Below are 21,674 nucleotides of genomic sequence, written 5' to 3' on the forward strand. Positions count from 1 at the left end.
GTATATTAATTTTGTATCCTGCAACTTCACTGAATTCATTTTTCAATTCTAATAGTAACATCTTTAGGATTTTCTATATACAGTATGTCATCTGCAAATAGGAAAAGTTTTACTCATTCCTTACCAATTTGGATGTCTGCTATTTCTTTTTCTTATCTAACAGCTGCAGCTAGGACTTCCAGTACTATGTTGAATAAACATGGTAAGAGTGGGCATCTTTGTTGGTTTTTTTTTTTAATTTTTTTATAGTTTATTTATTTTTGAGACAGAGAGAGACAGAACATAAGTGGGGGAGGGTCAGAGAGAGAGGGAGACACAGAATCTGAAGCAGGCTCCAGGCTCTGAGCTGGCAGTCAGCACAGAGCCCGATGCAGGGCTCAAACCCACGAATGCGAGATCATGACCTGAGCTGAAGTCGGTCGCTTAAACTGACTGAGCCACCCAGGTGCCCCAAGAGTGGACATCTTTATCTTATTCCTGATCTTAGATGAAAAGCTCAGTTTTTCACCACGGAGTATGATGTTTAGGTGGGGGTGTTTCATATATGGCCTTTGTTATGTTGAGGTATGTTCCTTCCAAATTTACTTTGTTGAGGGTTTTTATCATGAATGAATGTGGTATTTTGTCAAATGCTTTTTCTGCATCTGTTGAGATAATAATGTGGTTTTTATCCCATCCTTATTAATATGAGGTATTATATTTATTGATTTGCAAATATTGAACCATCCTTGCATCCCTGGAATACATCTTACGTGATTGTGGTGAATAATTTTTTAATGTATTGTTAAAGTTGGTTTGCTAGTATTTTGTTGAGGATTATTGAATCTATGTTCATCAAGGATATTGGCCTGTAGTTTTCTCTTTGTGTAGCATCTTTGGTCTAAAATTTTGCTTAAAATTTTTGCATTGATGTCACTGGGGATGTTGGTCTGAAGATTTCTTTCCTTTTAGTATCTGTGTGCTACTGGCCTCATAGAATTAGGTTGTTAGAATTCTCTCATTTTCAATTTTCTGGAAATAGTTGCATATAATTGGTTATTGCTTCTTTAAATATTCAGTAGATTTCATCATAGCAACTATTTGGGTTTGGAGTTTTCTTTGAGGAAAGATTTTTAACTAGGAGTTCATTTTCTTTGAAAATATAAGTCTAACTTCTTTTTTTAAATTTATTTTTATTTTTATTTATTTTTTATTCTTTTATTTTATTTTATTTTATTAAAGTTAGTTAACATACAATGTAGCCCTGTCTTCAGGAGTAGAACCCAGTGATTCATCACTTACATATAACACCCAATGCTCATCCCAACAAGTACTCTGCACAATGTCCATCACCCATTTAACCCACCTCCCCATCCCTCACCCCCATCAACCCTCAGATTGTTTTCTGTATTTAAGAGTTTCTTATGACTTTAAGGCTCACTTCTTGAGTGAGCTTTGGTAGTTTGTGTCTTTCAGGGAATTTGTTCATTTTATTTAAATAATCAAAGTTATTGCCAAAATGTTGTTTGTAATGATCCCTATTATCTTTTTAATAGCATTAGTGTCTATAGTGATGTCACCTCTCATTCCTGATATTGGTCATTTGTATCTTCTTTCTTCTGATTAATTAAACTAAAAGTTTATCTAATTTATTGATGTTCTCAAAAAAAATCTGCTTTTGATTTAACTTATTTTTGTCTATTTTTCTGTTGCTCATTTCACTTATTTCTTCTCTAACCTCTTATTTCTTTTCTTCCACTTTGGGTTAAATTTGCACTTTTTCTGGTTTTTAAGGTAGAAACTGAGGTCATTGACTTGAGAGCTACTTTATTTACTCAAAAGGATGATTAGTACTCTCAACTTCCCCCTATGTACTGCTTTTTGATATGTTGTATTTGCATTCCACTCAGTTCAAACAACTTTATAATTTTTATTTTGATTTCTTCTTTGAACCCATAGGTTATTTATAAGTATGTGATTTAATGAACAAATATTTAGAGATTTTCCAGGTTGTATTTGTGATTTTGTTTTGTTTTCTACTTTAATTCCATTGTGGTCAGAGAACATACATTAAATGACTTGAATCCTCATAAGTGTTTTCATTGCCCAGAATATAGTCTGTCTTGATAAATATTTTATATGCTTTGAAAACAACATGTATTCTGTTATGTTGGTTGGAATATTTTATCAATGTCAGGCCAAATTGACCTCTAATATCTTTAGTGATTTTTCTGTCTTTTATTATTGATTATGAATTATTGTTATATTTCTCCTTGCAGTGCTATCAGTTTTTGCTTTATGTATTTTGAAGCTCAGTTATTTGGAACATAAACATTTGGGATTATTGTCTCTTTCTGATGAGTTGACCTTTTATAATTATGAAATGACCTTCTTAATGCCTGCTACTATTCATTGCTCTGTAATCTACTTTTTCTTATACTAATATAGCCATTCTACCTTTCTTTTGTCTACTACTAACAAGATCTGTCTTTTTCCATTCTTTTACTTATAATCTATTTGTATCTCCATTTTTAAAGTTCCTTTCTCAAGGCAGTATATAGTTTAACCTTGCATATTTATCCAAACATTATCTTTTATTATAATATGTAGATCACTTATATTTAATATTATTATTGGTATGATTAGGTTTTAATCTATCATCTTGCTAATTTTCTTTCTATTTTTCCCATCTGTTTTATTCCTTTTTCATTTTCCCTTGAAAACCTGAATATTTTTATGATTCCATTTTTTTAAATTTTTTAAACGTTATTTATTTTTGAGAGACAGAGCATGAGTGGGGGAGGGGCAGAGAGAGGGGGAGACACAGAATCTGAAGCAGGCTCCAGGCTCTGAGCTGTCAGCACAAAGTCCGATGCAGGGCTCAAACTCATGGACCAGGAGATCATGACCTGAGCCGAAATCAGATGCTTAACCAACTGAGCCACCCAGGTGCCCTTATGATTCCATTTTTTTTTTTTTATTGTTGGCTTTGTATCTAAAATTCTTTGTTTAGTGACTATAGGTATTTCTTTCAGATGTATAATATACATGTTTAACTGACCATAATCTACTTTCTAGTGATATTATATGACTTCACTGATAATATAAGAAACTTGCAATTATATACTTATATTACTCCCCTCTCAATTTTGGTCCTGTTGTTATCATGTATCATTTTTACATATGTTTTAAACCCCACATTGCATTCTTATTTTTATTTAAATAGTTATATTTTTAGGAGATTTAAATATTAAGGGAAAAAAGCCTTGTGTGCTTACCATGTAGTGCCCATTTCTAGTATTTTTCCTTCTTATATATGGATCCATATCCTATCAGATGCTTAACCAACTGATGTTGGTTTTATTCTAGTGTTTTATTCTTTATGCCTAAAAGACATTATTTAGCATTTTTTATAGTGTAGTGGACTTGTAATGAATTTTTCAGCTTTTGTTTTTACAAAAATATCTTTCATTTCTCCTTTATTTTTTAAAGATACTGTCTCTGAACATAGGATTCTAGCTTACAGGTTTTTTTTCTTACAGTATTTCCAAGATGCTGTTCCACTGTCTTCTCACTTGCATTGTTTCCAACAACAAGTCCTCTATACATAAGATACGTTTGGAATGCCTTTAAAAACATTTTTCCCCTATTTTTGAACAATTTGGTCATAATATTCTTTGGTATAGTTTTTGTGGGTTTTTGTGCATCAGGTTTTTGAGCTTCAGGTTTTTGAGCTTTTAAGATCTGTGTGTTCATAGCTTTACTCAAATTTGGAAAAATTTCTGCCATTATTTCTAAAATGATTTTTTTTTTGTCTTTCTTTCACCTCTCCAATTACTAATATATTTAGGCTGCTTGACGTTTCCCTGTTGCTCACTAATCATTTCTTCTTTTCTTCTCTTTTCTTTTTTTACTCTTGCCTTCTGGGTTTCATTTTGGAAAAAATCTATTACTATGTCTTCAGGTTTGCTGACATTTTTTTTTTTGACATGGCTAATATGCTGTTAATCCCATCCAGTGTATTTTCATTTTATATATTATAGTTTTCATCTCTGGAAATTTTACATGGGTCTTTTTAATATCTTTCCTGTCTATATTTAACTATTTGAACATACGAAATATAGTTATTACTTAATTACAGTTTGCAATTTGACCACTAAGTCTAACATCTGTGTCAGTTCAGGATCAGTTGTGATTATCTTCTGTATTATGGCTCATGTTTCTTTGCTTCTTTGCATGCTTAATAATTTTTAATTAGATGTTAGACACTATGAATTTTACCTTGTTGTGTGATATGTTTGTAGGTCTGTAAATATTCTTGAGTTTTGTGCTAAATGCACAGTTAAGACACTTGGAAATAGCTTGTTCCTTTTCAGTCTTGCTTTAAGATTTTTTTATATGAAACCAGAGAGGGATGCATGGGTGGCTCAGTTGGTTCAGCATCCAACTCTTGATTTCAGTTCAGGTCATGATCTCACAGTCGTGAGATTGAGCTCCATGGTGGGCTCCACGTGAGGCTCAGTGCTAGTTGTGGAGCCTGCTTAAGATTTCTCTTTCTTCTCTCCTTCTGTCCCCACCCCCCCTGGCATGCACTCACACACATACACTCTCTATCTCCCTCTCTCTCTCTCTCAAACAAACAAAAGAAACCAGAGAAATGCTTGGTGTAGGGCTTAATTAATTTTTTCCCTTTACTAAGGCAAGACCCTTTTTTGTGCTCTACTTGATGTCCTGAATTAGGGGTGTTTTCAGTCTGGCTGGTGGGAATAGGCAATATGACTGGTGGGAATAGGCAATATATTCCTGCCCCACCATGAGTGTTGAGCAGCTTGGATCTTCTCATGACCTACTGAACAGTACATAAGCAAATACTTGTTGGAGACCCTCTCCAATGCTCTGTCTTTCTCTTTCTATAGCTCTTTTTTCCACCAGGGTCTTCCCTTCCTACAACATTGCCATACGGCTCATCTCATTTGTTTTCTGTCTTCCAGGAGATCCGTCTTTTGTGATCTGATGTCCAGTGTTTTGAAATACTGTTTCACATGTTTTGTCTATATTTTTTGGTTGTTTCAAGCAGAAGAACAAATCTTGTCTCTGTTACTCAATTTGGCTATAGCAGAAGTCATGCCTTTTAATTTTGGCCAATTTTCTATTTAAAAGCATTTACAATTTTAAATAGAAAATTCATGTCTACCTTCATGGCTTCTGTCTTTGGTGTCATGCTAGAAACACTTTGTATTTGCTAGCTTATAAGATATTTACCTATATTTTTTCCAATGCCTTTAATTGCCTTATTTTTATATTCAAATAGTTTGAATATATATTATAGACAATTTGGAAAATAGCTTGTATTATAAACAAGTTGGAAGATAGCTAAATTAAAGGCAAAAACACATGTAATGCCTCAGCAAACACATTGCCAAACCACAGCTTAACTTATTGCCTGTCATGCATTTTGCTATACCTTTGTTTTTTATATAGTTGTAATCCTACAGTGTATGTCATTTAGGGTGTTCATTCAGTGCATTTTCCATTGTGCTACATAATCTTCATAATTGTATCTTGATGACTGAACTATATTTCATCAAATAAGTATATTACAACTAAACTACCTTTACCTGTATTGTTAAATATTTTAATTATTTCTCCTTAAATAGAGTACATGAAACATAATTATCTGGCAAGGCAGTTTTAGGGGATCTTAATTCTTCCAACTTTCACGTTTCTCTGGCCTTCTAAGCTGAGCAGAGATGCTGATACAATTCCTCTCTCATAGTGTCATTGCTGCCCACACTAGTACATGCAGTAAAATCCTGTCTGTATGGCAATGAGAAGGAAATAAAAACATTAGTTTCTTAATAGTTCAGTCCATTTCTTACTACTCCTGTAATTATAAATAGGAAGAAATTTTAAAGAGCTTATAATTTATATTTTTCAGATGTATGAACAAGGCATCTGAATTGTCTTCTAATTATTATTTGTGCTTGGTTATTTTTAGGGACGTTGTCATTCAAGTCAAATACATCATAATGCAGAATTCTTTATCAGTGCCACCAAAAGATCAACAAGGTAAGATAAACCATGCTGAGGAAAATGGTCATGTGTATGTTATAAACAGTTTTAATTGATACATTCAACGCCAGTGTTCTCTGACCGTAGGTAATTATTTCCAGGAACTAAGAACAAAATCCTAATTATATAGGAAAGTTGATTTCCTTTGATAAATTACTGAAGTGTATATAAAGACATGTATCCTTGACTGAGAACTTGAGAGCAGGGTCAGCTCATCCTACACAAAACTCACAGAGCCCAGCCTATTGGCTGGCATTTAGTTGGCACCAAAAGATGGCAAATGAAACTTTGGAGTATTGGCTTTTGTGAAGCCAAGTCACATGTGTTTTAGTGAGAAGACTATACGTGTGTATATATTCTTACATGCATGCACATACAACAGATATGTAGAGAGTGGGGATATTCACTTACACATGTCTTTGACTTGTTTCTTCCCATAGTCATTTCAAAAGAAACATAAGAAAAACCATTCCCCAGCCCCATATGATTTATAAAAAAGAAATGGTTTTATAACAAGAGCTCCTGGAGTTTTCAGAAAAGCAGTTTACGGGTGGAGATAGTCTTTTCTGAATGAAGAGTAATAAAATTTCCTTCACTGTAAAGGGCAAACTCCAACCTTTAGGAAGAATTTGAGTCTTTCACCTGCGCCTGCATATTCTCTCCTACACAGAAGAGAGTTTTGATATGTTTGTGAGAAAAATAATGTCTTTAAAAATGCAAAATTGGACATCCCTCGTGGAAGAGACACAACTTAGCGAATGGAGGGAATTTTCTATAAAGAACCCTTAACGGAAGCAGACACTCTTTGATCTCTCTACCAAAATGAAAGGCAGTGTTGTAACTGTTAAGAGCATGGAGTCTGGGTTTGACACTCAGTTCTGCCGCTGATGTGCATGTCTAGGTACATCACTTGACCTCAGCTTTCTCATCTATAAATATATAAAATGAGCATAGTAAGTACTACTGTATAGGTCATATAGAGATTAAAGAAGAAATATATGTAAATCACCCAGCATATTCCAGATTGCATAGTGGGCTCTATAAGATGATAGTGGCTCTGCTCTTCGTGGTTGTTTTTAATACCTGGGCCCCCTCTATCTGTGGAGGCTGATGCAGTGAGTTGAACATGGCTGTTTCCTGCTTCGGGTGCCTACTGGCCTTAAAAGGCCAAGCATGATCCAAGGTGACCCAAGGGATGTAAACACAGAGCAGACCTCTGGCTTAGTTCTCACCCAGACATTTGGCCAAAGAGACAGTAAGAGTGTCTGAAACTCACACAAGATCCATCCACGAGCATCAGGGCACGAAAGAACATGGGATGAGAAAGAGGAGTGCAACTCTAACTAGAAATAAAATGTGTGTATTTCCTGTGAGGGTTTTCTGGTTTATATCCTTTGGAAGATTTCTGCAGTGGTAGGTAAGCTGATCCAGGGTTTGGAAACTTGGTGTCCTAGTTGGTATCACTTTCTTCATCTGAGCAAGAGGTGTGACTGCTTACAAGGAAAGCACTGGACCGGATGTCAAGAAAGCTGCTCTCTTTTCCCTCATCAGCTGCCAACCAGCTGTGGAAATTCAGACTGGTTATTTTGCTCCTAAGCCTCAGTTTCCCCATTAGTAAAGCCAGGATCACTAGACATTCTGTTCCATCTCTAAAAGGTTGTAAGTCTGTTTGAATAATTAAGCAGCAAGCCACTTGGTTTCTGGCTGATACAGGGAAGTAAAGCATGTCACCACTCACCCCCCTGCCTACTTTGTTTCTCATCAAGGCTTGTTTGTTTTGTTTTGTTTTGTCTACTTCTCAAGCTATTGCATAAGCTTAGTTACCACCATGGACTTGGCCAAAAAAATAAGACCTTCCAAGCCTAGCTAGGAGTTCAGTAGGTCTAGTAGACAGTTGGTAAATCTTTTCTGGGACCAACCATGCTTAAGCCTCTGACCCAGAATTTAACAGAGAAGAAGATAGAATAATGCAAAGAGCTCAATTAATCAAGTGCCTCCAGGTTAGTAGTCACTCTACCCACAACTTTACATCCTTTGTTTTATCTAATCCCACCATAAATTAGATATAATCTTTAGTCTAAAGGTTCAGGGAGATTGGTTACTTTTACCAAGATCACCAGTCAATTTTGTGATTGAGTTAAGATTTGAACCCAGATATATCAAAATCCACAATCTCACTATTTGGCCCCTGTGTCACACTGTAAATCTATAAGGAATATTTCTAATTCTATTTTTAGATCATTCCTCTTTTTTCTTCTCTGATCAAACATATTCGTTTGTATTTTTGTCATCAAATATAATCAATTATGTGACATGAGGAAATGTGCTGGGCACGTGTCATTAATTAAATGTTGAGTAATTTATTTAACACACCATTGATGACTACCTATAAAGTATGGAACTTTTAAATTTCAGACTTGTAAACACACATGCACATATATTATACATATTAATGTATGAGATTTGGGGCAGAGTTGTGGGGCTTAAGAAAATCCAGTGTAGCACATACTACCTCCTATTATTTCAGTGGTGGAAGCAGATTTAATGATCACCAATGTAATACCTAGGAATCATGTCAGATCCAAAGATCAGAGAGACCCAAAGATAGATCAGACATCCTGTGCTTTTACAAAACACAAAATCCTATTAGAAGAGCAGACATGTATGTAATTAACTAGAATAATGTGTGACAAATTACATACTGGAAGTGAGTATGACATACTTTGAGAACATGGATGAAGGGACACTTGGTTAGGCCAGAAGGTTTGAGGCTGACGCTTTGGTCAGGAAACACAGCAAAGGAGATGACATTTGTTCAGGACATTAACACGTGAGTAGAAGACAACCAAGTGGAATTGAGGGATCAAAGGATATAGATTTAAAGCTGGGAAAGAGCTAGAGGAAACTAATTAGAAATTCTAGTGCCTTCTATTTAAATGTTTTCTAATTTTGGATAAAGTCATTTAATATTGTAGTATTACTCTAATGATAATTTGTACTGTATTAAAAGCTTTTCCATTATAATTTAGTGTCACCATTATTCCTTTCGGTGTGAAGGTATTATAGAATCTCCAGAAGTTCATTAGACTTACTTCATTACGATTTTCTATCTTCTCATGCTTTCAGGATTTGGGGGTAGGATATGATTTTCCCATAACTTTCTGATTTTTTGTTTGCTAAAAAAATAGAAATATTTAGAAATATTAGAAAATAATAGAAATCTTTTTTGTTGCGTGTTTTCAACAATAAGATAATAGAAATATAAGGACAGGTATTTTGTGTTAGAAAACAGCAAATGGTAGCAAGTAATAAACCATGTTTTGGTGGGGAAAATAGGCACGAAAACAACAGGAAAAGGCCAACTACGGTTGTTGTAACTTCTACTTTAAATTTGTTGACAGACAAAACCACTGCAGTGATTGAAAATGCACAGGAATTTACTTACTTGCCAGATAAGGAAACTCATACAAAGGTGCAGTTTTGCCAAATGGGTCCCTCACAGGGACAGTTTATGTTTGCCATGTGCTAGAAAGCAGTTCACTGTGGTGATGCCAATTAAGGATTGAAGTTTACACCTTGGAGAAGGCAGGATGAATTTTAAGTGTCCACATAATTGGTTAAAACAAGTCCTACTGTTCATTGGACAGGAAAGAGTCTTCATTTGTGCCCAGGGAGGGTCAGTTTTACTGGAATCATTCAAAATTCTTAGTTTTGCCATTTACTAGGCAAGTCTGCTGCAAGTAGAAAGATCTTCTTATACGGGTCTCCTAACACTTTTCTCAGCTCCGTCGTAACACGTTTGCATTGTTTAAAGATAATTTTCAAATTGTGAGTGCTATTTTTATTCCGTGAGACTAATAATAAAGTAGGGTGAGAACACAGCAGATGCTTTGAGGCAAAGGGGTCTTAATGACCCCTGTTGGAACCACTGCAGTTAGTTCAATATGCACTGTCAACCCCTACTAATTTTCAACACCTGTATAGTATTTAACGGCAGTTCATAGCCATTACTGTGTATCATGTGAATTGAGATTTGGATCTGAAAATTAAAAACAACCTTGGATTTTCTGATTTAATAAAATACTTTTAAGGTAATTATAAAAATATAAAGACTTAAAAAATATATACTTACAACCAGACATAAACATTCTGGTATTAGTGACTATAGCATGTTAGAACACAAGGAACACTTGGGGAACCTAGTGAATACTCATATTTCTTTTAAGTTTAGAAAAATGATCTTATTTTAGACTCCTAATACCAAGCTCTTTATAAACTTGTTGATGAATTTTTGTCTTTGGCAGCCTTGAAAGCACTTTGGCATGTAGTGGCTTCTCATATACATTAAATTTTGTTGAAAATGCTTTAAACTCAACTTCAAAAAAATCATATGACTTAGATGCTATGAAAACATTTTAAGCTTTGCTTCTTGATGAGACACCAAGGTGGAGTTCCCAAGTCTGTGTGTTCATTTAACAAGTATTTATTGCCTTTGGAGAGGCCATGAGCAAAGAGCACAGGGGGAGAAAGGAAACCCAAACTAAGCTCGACTGTTACGGCTCCATTTCAGTAAAGCCTATTAGAACAGTTTGTTTTCTATGAGGGTTTAACCTAAAAATGGTCTATTATCTTATTATCTAACTACAGTTTGACTCTTTCCAACATGGTATTAAAGCTGCTTCTTAAGCTTCTGTCCCATTTTTGTCATTTCTTTCCCTCTCCCCTCTTTTCTTTCTCTCTCAATCTGGTGAAAGATTGAAATGTATTTGAATAGTCAACTAAGAGCTGGAACGTTGAGCTCTTTTTTTCCCTTTCCCCCTTCTTTTTAGGCTCTGTGATCTTGTCTAAATCAGTAAGCCTAAGTCTCTTCATCTTGCAAATGGGAATATTAATTCTTGCTCTAGAACAGCCAAATGAGATAAGTACAGCTGATTCCCATCATTCACAATTGTCACGTTCTATAAAGTCACCAAGAGCACTGAATTGGCTAATACTGAGCTGCTGCTCCACAGAGTTGGGGTTCCTGCGAGCCTCTGGTCACAACACATTTTCATTAACCTTTGATACAGACAGTAGTTTTATGCTGAGTCCTTAACCTGAAACTCACAGACACAGTATTATAACTCTTGCCTGGACAAAGCTTATGTAACACATGCATTTTTTCTGCAAGGCACATCATCGTCTTCTTACATTTATGCACACTGGACAGCACAGCAGCACTACACTTGAGGGCTATTTACACAGTGAAATCACCACCCAAAGGGGGAAAAAAAAGAAGAAGAAAGTGACAGTGTAGACCACGAAAATGACACTTGTCATTGTAAGGGTAGAGCTGAAACAAGACAGAGCATCAGCCACTGCTGAGAATGTGCACATGAAGTGACTCAATTTTTTTTGCCTGTGCATGTTCAGAAATGGCTGTGAAAGTGTCATTGGTATGGATTTGGGGACTGCAAATAAATTGTAGCGATCAGGCGAATTTGCACATACAGAGTCTGCAAATGATCAACTGTATACGAATGCACCTTTTAAACTCTTTTAAAGCACAACATATCTCAGAGTAATTTGCAGAATGTTACTTTGGGTAACATTTAACTCAGAGATAAGAATTTTGTGCAAAGTACAAAAAACCATAAAATACCTCGGAATAAACCTAACCAAGGATACAAGAGATCTGTATGATGAAAACTATAGAAAACTTATGAAGGAAATTGAAGAAGACACAAAGAAATGGAAAAACATTCCATGCTCATGGATAGGAAGAATAAATATAGTTAAGATGTCATTACTACCTAAAGCACTCTACACATTCAATGCAATCCCAATCAAAATTGCACCAGCATACTTCTCAAAACTNTGAGATTATCAGTGTCAAGGTAATAAAGTAATAAATATATTATTTTCAAGAAACCACAAGTTCTTAGCTCAGTAAACCTATGAATACAACTATTATCACAAATGGTTTAGCTCTTCAGCCGTCACATTTAATGCACAGTAGCAAGGAGAACCACTATAATTTTATGCTTTGCGTTTAGTGGTTAACATGGCTTTGTGACCTCATTATTAAAGGGGAGGGGGGAACATTCCCTACATATTACCAAAATGTTTTGTTTCCAGATATGTGACATTCATATGGAAACATTTTGATCTTAGCTAGTAGTGTAAATGCTGTTCTTGGACTTTTGGTAGCATTTTATGTTGCAGACCATTTTCAAGCTGGTTTTGGTTAACTACTTAATGTTAGCTATTGGAACTTTCCAGTATAATAATCTCTGCAAAACACCACTATGGATTAACAGTATGTTATGCTGTTGACAGAAATACAAATGGAAAACACACGCATACCTACAGAAATCTCCTCATAGAACAAAATGGAAATGACCTGGGTGGCCTAAAACTTAACAGGTAGACATTATAATGGAAGTTACTTTCCTATTTTGAGATAAAATGCTAGAGTTTGGAATATTCTTATTAGTAAATGAGGTTATGAGTATTTTTGTTGTTTGAAATAGCCATATTTCCACCTGCTTAACAAGCAGGCTACTAATCAGATAGTCTGCTCGGGCATGTATCAATGTCAGTGTGGCCATTTGGCAGCAGAGTCTCTCAGAAACTCCAATTAACCATGCAAATATATTTCATAGCATCACATTCCACTTTGTCAGAACCCCTGCTGCCTTTATATTATTAACATAAATGCAGGTGCAAATAGCATTTATGTTCTTTGATAGAAAGCAGTTGGAGACATTTCACTGAGGGACACAACACTTTCAGATTGTGTACATCTGTTCAAATAATGTATCCAGCCTCAGTGACATGAACACAAGGGTGGAAACATCTGCCCCTGAGACCATTTGCCATATAGCAGATGCTTACATCTTTATTTATGCAGATGGTTGGTATGATGAGTTGAGCAGGGATAAAAGCAAAGAAGTTTGACAGAGGTATTTAGGATGCTATGCAAGCCAGAAATATAGGCTAGTCATTTCATGTTTGTTAGGTCTAATACTATTAACAAGAAAAATGCATAAATCTTTTAATGCTTTAATAGAATAAACATACTGTTTATCTGTAAATTAATTGGCACCAAAATCCTAAAAGTGTTTATAGAAATTTCAACTTACACGAGAAACAAAAACTTATTAGTTTTATTTCAATAAAATAATGTAAAATGATTTTATATTACCAAGAAAATCTCATGATGACATTTCGTAAAACTAGGGGGAAGCACAAATACCATTAGTTTAAATGATTTATGAGATATTCCATGAATATAAATTCAAATTAGGTAAAATAAACTTCTGAAGTGTTACACCTTTGTAAGATTTTTGTCAAGCATTTTATTATTTAATCTGTATTCTAGCATTTCCAACTACTGGTATTTAAATTACAACTGATATTTTTATTAGGATAAATTACCTTTAAATGCTTTGTTTTCAAATCTCTGTCCTATAGATCTGCCATATTACATTCTCATTGGAAACAACAATGAAGGAAGTAAAAACTGCCAGAAGCTAGACATTTCCAGATTTTATCTTCTGTTCTCATTCACACACACAACAAAAGAAAATCATAGAATCTCAAAAGAGCTGGGATGTTAGATTTCATCTAGTTCAGCAGTTCTCAAACTTTTTAGTTTCAAGATCCCTTTATACTCATAAAACTTTGAGGACTCTAAAGAACATTTGTTTATGTCCATTATATTATACATTGGTATTTATCATATTTGAGATTATAAACTGAAAATATATATATTTGTGAATTCATTTTAAAAGAATCATTACAGCTTAACGTAAATGACATATTTTATGTAATTAGAAACTATAGTGAGAAGACTAGCATTGACTTTTGTTTAAATGTGTTTAAAGTCCAGCTTCATTAAAAATGTCAGAGTTTCATATCCAGTTCTACATTAGGTATGTTGTGATATGTCCTTTATGTTGAAGTGTTTGTAAAAAAAATCTAGCTTTACAGTGGAACATACTAATAGCTTTTTCAGATAATTGTGTATGTTTTTCTTTGCTACAACACCAAAATGTATCTACTAACTATAACTGACTTTAAACCAATCAGGTAACCCCTTGAAGTTTAGTTGTGATGTGGAATTTGAAACCATGCCAAGGTACTTCTTGTATTCTGTTGCTTTTTAGTCTTAGGCTTGAGTCTTTTACCCATCTGTGTAACGCCATGTATTGGGTATTTGGGGGGCGGGGGGGCATTTCTTGAGTTTGTAGATCTTCTATACATCCTTTTATCCAGTATTCTAGAAGTCCTGTCTGTTAATGGAAGCACCAGTCTCCTCTGAAAAATCTTGAAGCATTTGGAAGCTTCAGCCTCCTGGTGATAGATTCAACTTTTCCCAAATTCTAACTGCCACTTGACAGAATGATTTTTGTCACTGTCAACAGTTACCGTCAAATGTTTTTTCTTCTTATAGTGACAAGCTCTGTCAGTTCACTTTCAAGAAAATGTCTGCCAGATACCTAAGTTTGACCATGCCCTTTCAACATGTGTCTGTCAGATATTCTTTCAAGTAAAAACAGTATTCCATGGCAAAAGCCACTAGTTCAGCTTCACAACTAAGTGGCACAAGTGTGTTTCCTCAAGGCAACCGTCTTCCTTCCATGTGCAGCTGAAGTGCTCTACGAGTATGAACCATTTCATCACACAGAATTGTAAAAAGGCACGTAAGGATCATCGTTTTTGTAAAACTAAAATTTTGGACTGCTTCTGTGGTGTCATTAGTCTGTTGGCAAAGAATATGGCTAAGTAGACAGTTTGCTGCCGCTGCCTGAATTCGGGCTCAGGTGCAGAGCGGTTTTACCTAATTCTCTCCTTTGCCCTATCACTACAGCGTATGTGGAGGTCAACACATCAGAAAAGGCAAATGACAGCTTACTGTTTATATGAGAAGAGAGTGTCGGGACCCTTCCCTGGATTCGCAGACCACACTTTGAGAACTGATGGTCCAGTGTAATCCTTTCTTGTTAAAGAGAGCAACTAAAGGACAATAAAGATTATTATCTTGCTCAGACCTTTTCCAGTAGCAAAAGGAAGAACCAAAGCCAGACCTCTGCTCTCCTTCTTACACGTAATGGAATTTGTTTGCTTTTCCCTGAGGAACTCCCTCTCCCTGCACCCCACCAAAAAATGGAAAATTCCCCTAATCCAAACCATAGGCCACAGCACTGATGTTTGATCAAGTTTATTAAAAAGGAGTAGGACTTGCCACACGAGGAATTCAGAAATTCAGCATTTTTGAACTTTTTCATTCAGTCCCAATGTGTTTCAGTTACTCCAGTTTTAGAAGCAGGTGGTATGCAATTAGAAAATGTATATTATTTCTAAAATTATAAATAAATTTTTCTTCATTTTTGCACATCACAAAAAGTGTCATTAAATTTGTTGTGTAATCGTTTTTTTTTAAATTTTTTAATGTTTTATTTATTTCTGAGAGAGAGAGACAGTGTGAGCAGGGGAGGGTCAGAGAGAGAGGGAGACACAGAATCTGAAACAGGCTCCAGGCTCTGAGCTAGCTGTCAGCACAGAGCCCAACGCGGGGCTCGAACCCACGAACCATGAGAGCATGACCTGAGCCGAAGTCAGATGCTTAACCGACTGAGCCACCCAGGCGCCCCTGTGTAATCGTTGTTTTAAAAAAGTTATTTTGGTGTGAGCCTGCTTGAAGTTCTGTAAAAGAAGGCTACCAGTGCAAGAGCCTAGCTTGTAACACCCAGGTCACTGTGAAGGAAATCACTCTGTATATTAACTGCCTCCCAAACAACAATGCTATGGATTCCTATTAAAAAAGAAAGCTCACTGGGCACCTGAGTGGCTCAGTTGGTTAACCATTTGACTTTGGCTCAGGTCATGATCTCATGGTTCATGGGTTCGAACCCCACATCAGGCTCTGTGCTGACAGTTCAGAGCCTGGAGCCTACTTCAGATTTTGTGTCTACCTCTCTCTCTCTCTGACCCTCTCCCACTCACTGTCTCTCAAAAATGAATAAACATTTTAAAAAAATTGAAAGCTCACTCTCTTGACAGTTACACTCTCTGATTAGAAAAGGCTAGTTAGAAAAGACCTTTATTTTCTCAACATAGAGATGTATTATGTGGCACTCAGCAGCCACGGGGGGAGACTGACATATGAATGGATAAGTTTAATTTGTTGGAATGTAAGGGGAACATTTTTGGTGCTAGACAGTCCTGGGTTCAAATCTAACTTTCACTTACCACCTTTGTGCCCTTATAGGAATTATTCAGTTTCCATGTCTGTAGATTGGAAATGTTAATATTAAGAGTTGGTGGTGGCTTAAATGAGATATAATAGATTAAGCATCCAATCTGACCCTTGACAGAAGGACATTTTAGTACTTCACAATGGAATTTAGGGTGTAGGGGATTGAGGGATAGATAGAAGTTGAGGAGTAGAGACAATACTAACTACTATTAAATTTTCTCATGAAGAAAAAAAGGAGATAGGGCAGTAGCTTGAAGAGGAGATAGAGCCCAAATAAACTTTATTGGCATTTTGAATTTTATATTTTTGTGTTCAGCAAAAGCAAAGGAGAAAGCAAGACAATACAGTTGATGTAGACAGTACACTCACTTAGTAAATAACATATTGTGTGACTACCATGAACCAGATATGGCTTTAGGGACTGAGGTCCTAGCAGTGAACAAAATAAGCTCCTGCTTTCTTGGAACTTATATTCTAGCAGGAGGAAACAGATAATAGAATTGCAGTATAATGAAGGACAGTCAAAGCAGAGAAGAAAACAGCAGGTGACTGCATGTTGCTGAGCAGGTACTTCTAGATAGGAGTCAGGGAAGACTGGAAGCTCACTGATGGTGGAGGATCCCTGAGCCAGCATGAACGGTGTGGAGAGAAGCATGAGACACAGAACAAGATTGGGAATATTCCCATTTCCTTATTCTAAAAGGCACATTTTTTCACATTTTAGTGTCTCAGGACTTGAGGTGGGTGAGTTGTATATTTAGAGTGACAGTGTTTCTCTCTTCTTCCCGTTACCCCAGAATAGGTAAATTTATTTATGTTATAGAATTAACATATGAGAGTTTAGAAAGAGAAAGAAGGAACAGCAAATGAGTTCCTACTTGATGACTTCTCTTTCTTTCCATGAGGTCTTAGTCACTCCAGGCTGCTATAGCAAAGTACCATAGAATACGTGGCTTATTATAAACAACATAAATTTATTTCTCAGAAATTTATTTCTCAGAAATTTATTTCTCAGAAATTTATTTCTCATAAATTTAGTTCTGGAGGCTGAAAGTACAAGACCAAGGTGCCAGCATGGTCAGATTCTGGTAACAGCTGTTGGGGAGGAAAATTTTTTCCTCTACCCTTTTTGGTTCTTTGGCTGATCCAGTAATCAAATTAACATAGGACAGGTGAAAAACAAATTTAATTATGTATGAATGGAGGCCCCACAAAGACAATGAGACCACAAAACAAGCTGCACAGTTGAGGCTTATAGGCCACCCTGAGCTAAGGAACAGGGTGGGGGCCTGGGGCTCCAAAGGGAAGGATGGTAACTCATAGGATGATAAGAAGAGCAGATGTTTGGTAATTAGATATTTGCCCTGCCATACAGATGGGACATTCAGATAAAAGTTCTCTCTGGTAATAGCTCTCTCTCTAACCCAGACACCCTTGCAAAATTCTCTTAGGTAGTTAAGGAGAGGTAAAAGTTTTTCTGGAGTCTTTTGGATCTTGATTACATTCAGCTCAAAATAATCCATTTGCCAAAGTAGCATATTTTGGGGTCACATATTTATAGCCCCTTCTAGTTGCAAACTGCCATCTTATCATTATATCCTCACATGGCAGAAAGAAGTCAAGAGAATTCTATGGGGTCTCTTTTATAGACAGTAATCCTGTTCATAAGGGTTCCACCTTTATGACCTGTTTACCTCCCAAAGGATCCACCTTTTAATACCATTACACTGGGGCATTAAGATTTCAACATACAAATTGTGGGGGAATAAAGACATTCATTCCACTCCAAAGTCAGTGCCGAAAATCACTGGCAGGAGTGACAGGAATAAGGTGGGGGTTGGGTAGAGAGAGCCTTGGAAAAGCAATGAGAGAAACTGAACTGGCCCCAGTGGGAAACTTAAGGGAGTCTGTTAGGGATTAAAAAGAGAGAGAGAGAAAGATTGTGGAATAGGTCTGCAGTTCAACACTGGAAACTTTAACTCTGTAATGTTTCCCAGTGTTCACAGCAGTTGCACTTCTCAGCACGAGGCAGTAAGCAGTGGGAGTGGAGTGTATAGTGTCAGGCCCGGTGGGGCAGGTGCTGTAGAAAGACAGCTGCTGTGTGCTGAACCCACCATATAGTGGTAGTGTCCACGGATGGTCAGCCATTACACCAGCTCCAGAGTGAGGGACAACCTAGGTACACACAAACAGATGTGCAGTGCCTTGAGGAAAAGGGAACGCAGGTGGACTGCATAATCACCGAATCTCTTCAGGGAAGATGGAGAGTTAACTCTTACATGTTTCTGAGGCATTGATGAGAGTCCATGTTCCTTCAACCACACTTTGTCATTGCCTTCCACATTGCAATAAAGGTGTTGAGGGAGGAGAAGTCAGGCAGAATTCAAAAGAAAAGGATTCCAAAGTGGTCCCACAGCTTTCCAACTCTGGTGATTTCGTTCTCTCTAGTAGCTCACGTCAGCTTCTGATTACCTTAGCTGTATTTCAGAATCTGTGTTTGCTAGTTAACTAACGTACAACCTATCTGGTCAGCCCCACAAAGGTAACTACTGCTAACCCATTTACCTCAGTACCAGTGGGTACCTGGGGCTTCATTTTCTCTTTTTTAGTTTTCTTCACTGTGTCAGTATTAATAGGTGGTGTCTCTATGTTACTCAAGGTGCATCTTGACTGAGAAATAAGTAACAGTCAAGACTTAACAAGCAGGAGTTTTAGGGGATAATTATGCACATGACAAAGGAATATGTAGTCCTGTGTATTTGCACTTACAAATCATGAACTGTTTGACATAAAAGCTGAGGTATAGAAGAACTTGCAGCAGAAAGGGTTATAAATCACTGTGAGTTGAAGATAAATCAGAAGTGAAAATAAAACATCTGTAAAACTGTCCTGTAAAGCAGTGGAACAATTATTTCATATTTTAAAAAAGAGGTTTGCATACTCCTTAAAAACACCCACTCTATAAAGTAAATCTACTTTTGAAATCACAGTATAAAAATAAGAATATCTTTCTGATTCCAGTCCTTTGCGTTTAACTATACTGGTGTTGAAACATGGTGATATTTACCACTTTGGTTTCATAATCCTGGTATTTTGACCAAAGGCAAGAACCTTCTGCCTGTGTTCTGGTTTAATTATTCCAACTGACTGCACATTCACATGGTGAAACCTTATCTTTCTGTTTATCCCAGTAAGGAAAAGATTTTCCTCACCAACTGTCATCTTGTTACTCATCCCAGATACTTAACTGTTCTAACTAATATTAAAATATAAGATTTTAAAGAAGGGGCCCATTTTTAATTTGTTCATGGAAGAGTTCTTGCTGTGAGACATCTGTACAGCTTCCTAAAGCTCTTTCACAGGAGATGTTTCCTTGCTCACCCATTGTGTTGAAAAACAACTGACTCAGGAAATGTCAGAATCTTCTGGAAAGACTGTGCACAGGTATATGCTGTGAGCGGTAGGACATCAAATGAAATGATTTGCTGCTTTTACCTTGAAGAGGTTCATTTATCAGGGTCTTCTGAATTTCAACTATGTGACCCAACTGAATCTTAATAATTCCAGTAACATTAACAAGAAGAAGAAGAGAATGGGAGAATGGGGTTAATAAGGCATTTCAAAAGTTTCCATTTGTCTTGCTTTGTCTCCTCCTGTAGACCATTAGCTTTTAGTTAAATTTTCATGCTATTTAGTCATTCTTTGATTTGGGAAAAGATACAAAATTGACTGTTTTGTAGTAATGAATAAAACCTTGGGCATGTTATCATTTTGTTGGCCAAAAAGATTAATAACTTTATATTCCTAAATGTATTAAAAATGAAAAGATTTCATATAGTTTTCAATTGCTTTTCATCAGACACACTGGAAATCAAAACGTCCTCCCAGAAATAAGGACTGATAAAAGGACTGATAATTAAAATGAAGGAGAAATTCATTGAAATTGAAGATTATTAAAATGTATTTTAAATCATAACGCTTTTTAAATTTTCATTTCATTTAGGACATGATTTATATGGCCCCAAAAGAATAATTAGTTACTTGAACTTAACAAACCATACTGTATTATTTTCCCTTGTATTGCCATTAACATTTTAGGTAATTGGCTTTTAAATTCTTCCATAAAGAATGCTTGTTTTTTCTATCTTAAACTTTTTTCTTCATGATGATTTCCTTGTCAAATTACTGAAATCTACAAGAACATGCTTTCAAAATTGTGGTGGACTTGCCCATACCCTCTGTGAGAGTCCATTTATTTTTCCTCCTGAATCGAACAGTTACATGGCCATTGCTCTCACAGTTCTGCAGAGCTGTGGCCAGTGTCCCCTGTTCTCCCCTAGGCCCCTTCCCTTCCAGGGCCCCTGAGACCTGGGCTCACCCCCACCCTTGAAAGGTCTGCTAGGGGAGCTACTTTCTTCCTTGCCAGGGTTGAGAACAGCAGTTAGCATCAGTAGTATAAACAAAAGCAGGGAGGAGTGCCCCCATAAAACAGCTCTTTAAAATGCACATATGTTAACTCCTGTTCACTGTAACTGTCATCTGAGTAGCACGTTTTCAATGGGATGTAAAAGTTAGGGGCAGGGATGGGGCGCCTGGGTGGCTTAGTCGGTTAAGCGTCCGACTTTCGCTTAGGTCATGATCTCGCGGTTCATGGCTTCGAGCCCCGCGTCGGGCTCTGTGCTGACTGCCAGCTCCGAGCCTGGAGCCTGTTTCAGTCTGTGACTCCCTCTCTCTCTGGCCCTCCCCTGCTCACGCTGTCTCTCTCTCTCCTGGAAATAAAATAAAAAACATTAAAAAAAAGGGGGGGGGCAGGGAGTAAGAGACAGTGATAGGATAGATCAGATGTAGGGAAGATCTAGCTGTGGTCTTAGGTGGCTGGAGAAAGGCACGAAAAAATGCTTTACAGGGGCGCCTGGGTGGCTTAGTCGGTTAAGCGTCCGGCTTTCGCTTAGGTCATGATCTCGCGGTTCGTGGGTTCGAGCCCCGCGTCGGGCTCTATGCTGACTGCCAGCTCAGAGCCTGGAGCCTGTTTCAGAGTCTGTCACTCCCTCTCTCTCTGACCCTCCCCTGCTCATGCTGTCTCTCTCTCCTAGAAATAAAACATTAAAAATTTTTTTTTAAATGCTTTACAGTTTTAGTGGGACCGTTATTCACAAATTATAGCCATTTATTCCCTCTTCCCTTCATTTACCTCAACAAAGAAACATCAGTTTAAGGGTGCAGTACTATCTCTATATGATTCGCATTCAAGATTTGTGCTTTTTTCCTACTTCCCACCAAAAATAACTGTCAGGAATCTCATGCTTTTTGTCAAGAGAAAGTGAAAAACTCTTGTCTGCTGAGCATCTTACTGTGGTAGGCAGTCTCCTGACACCTTCAT

At 36.7% G+C, this 21,674-nt stretch overlaps 1 protein-coding gene across 1 annotated transcript in view; it reads left to right on the forward strand.

Moving 5' to 3' along the window:
- Positions 1-21,674, forward strand: part of ZNF438 (zinc finger protein 438) — a 180,394-nt gene that overhangs the window by 145,536 nt on the left and 13,184 nt on the right. The window contains exon 4 of the mRNA XM_077771775.1: positions 5,978-6,048. Within this exon, the coding sequence (XP_077627901.1) occupies positions 6,009-6,048 (40 nt within the window). The 5' untranslated portion in view covers positions 5,978-6,008. The remainder of the gene's footprint in view (positions 1-5,977; positions 6,049-21,674) is intronic.

The sequence above is a fragment of the Crocuta crocuta genome, unplaced genomic scaffold (assembly GCF_008692635.1).
Source record: "Crocuta crocuta isolate KB4526 unplaced genomic scaffold, BGI_CrCroc_1.0 scaffold457, whole genome shotgun sequence".
NCBI classification, from domain to species: domain Eukaryota; kingdom Metazoa; phylum Chordata; class Mammalia; order Carnivora; family Hyaenidae; genus Crocuta; species Crocuta crocuta.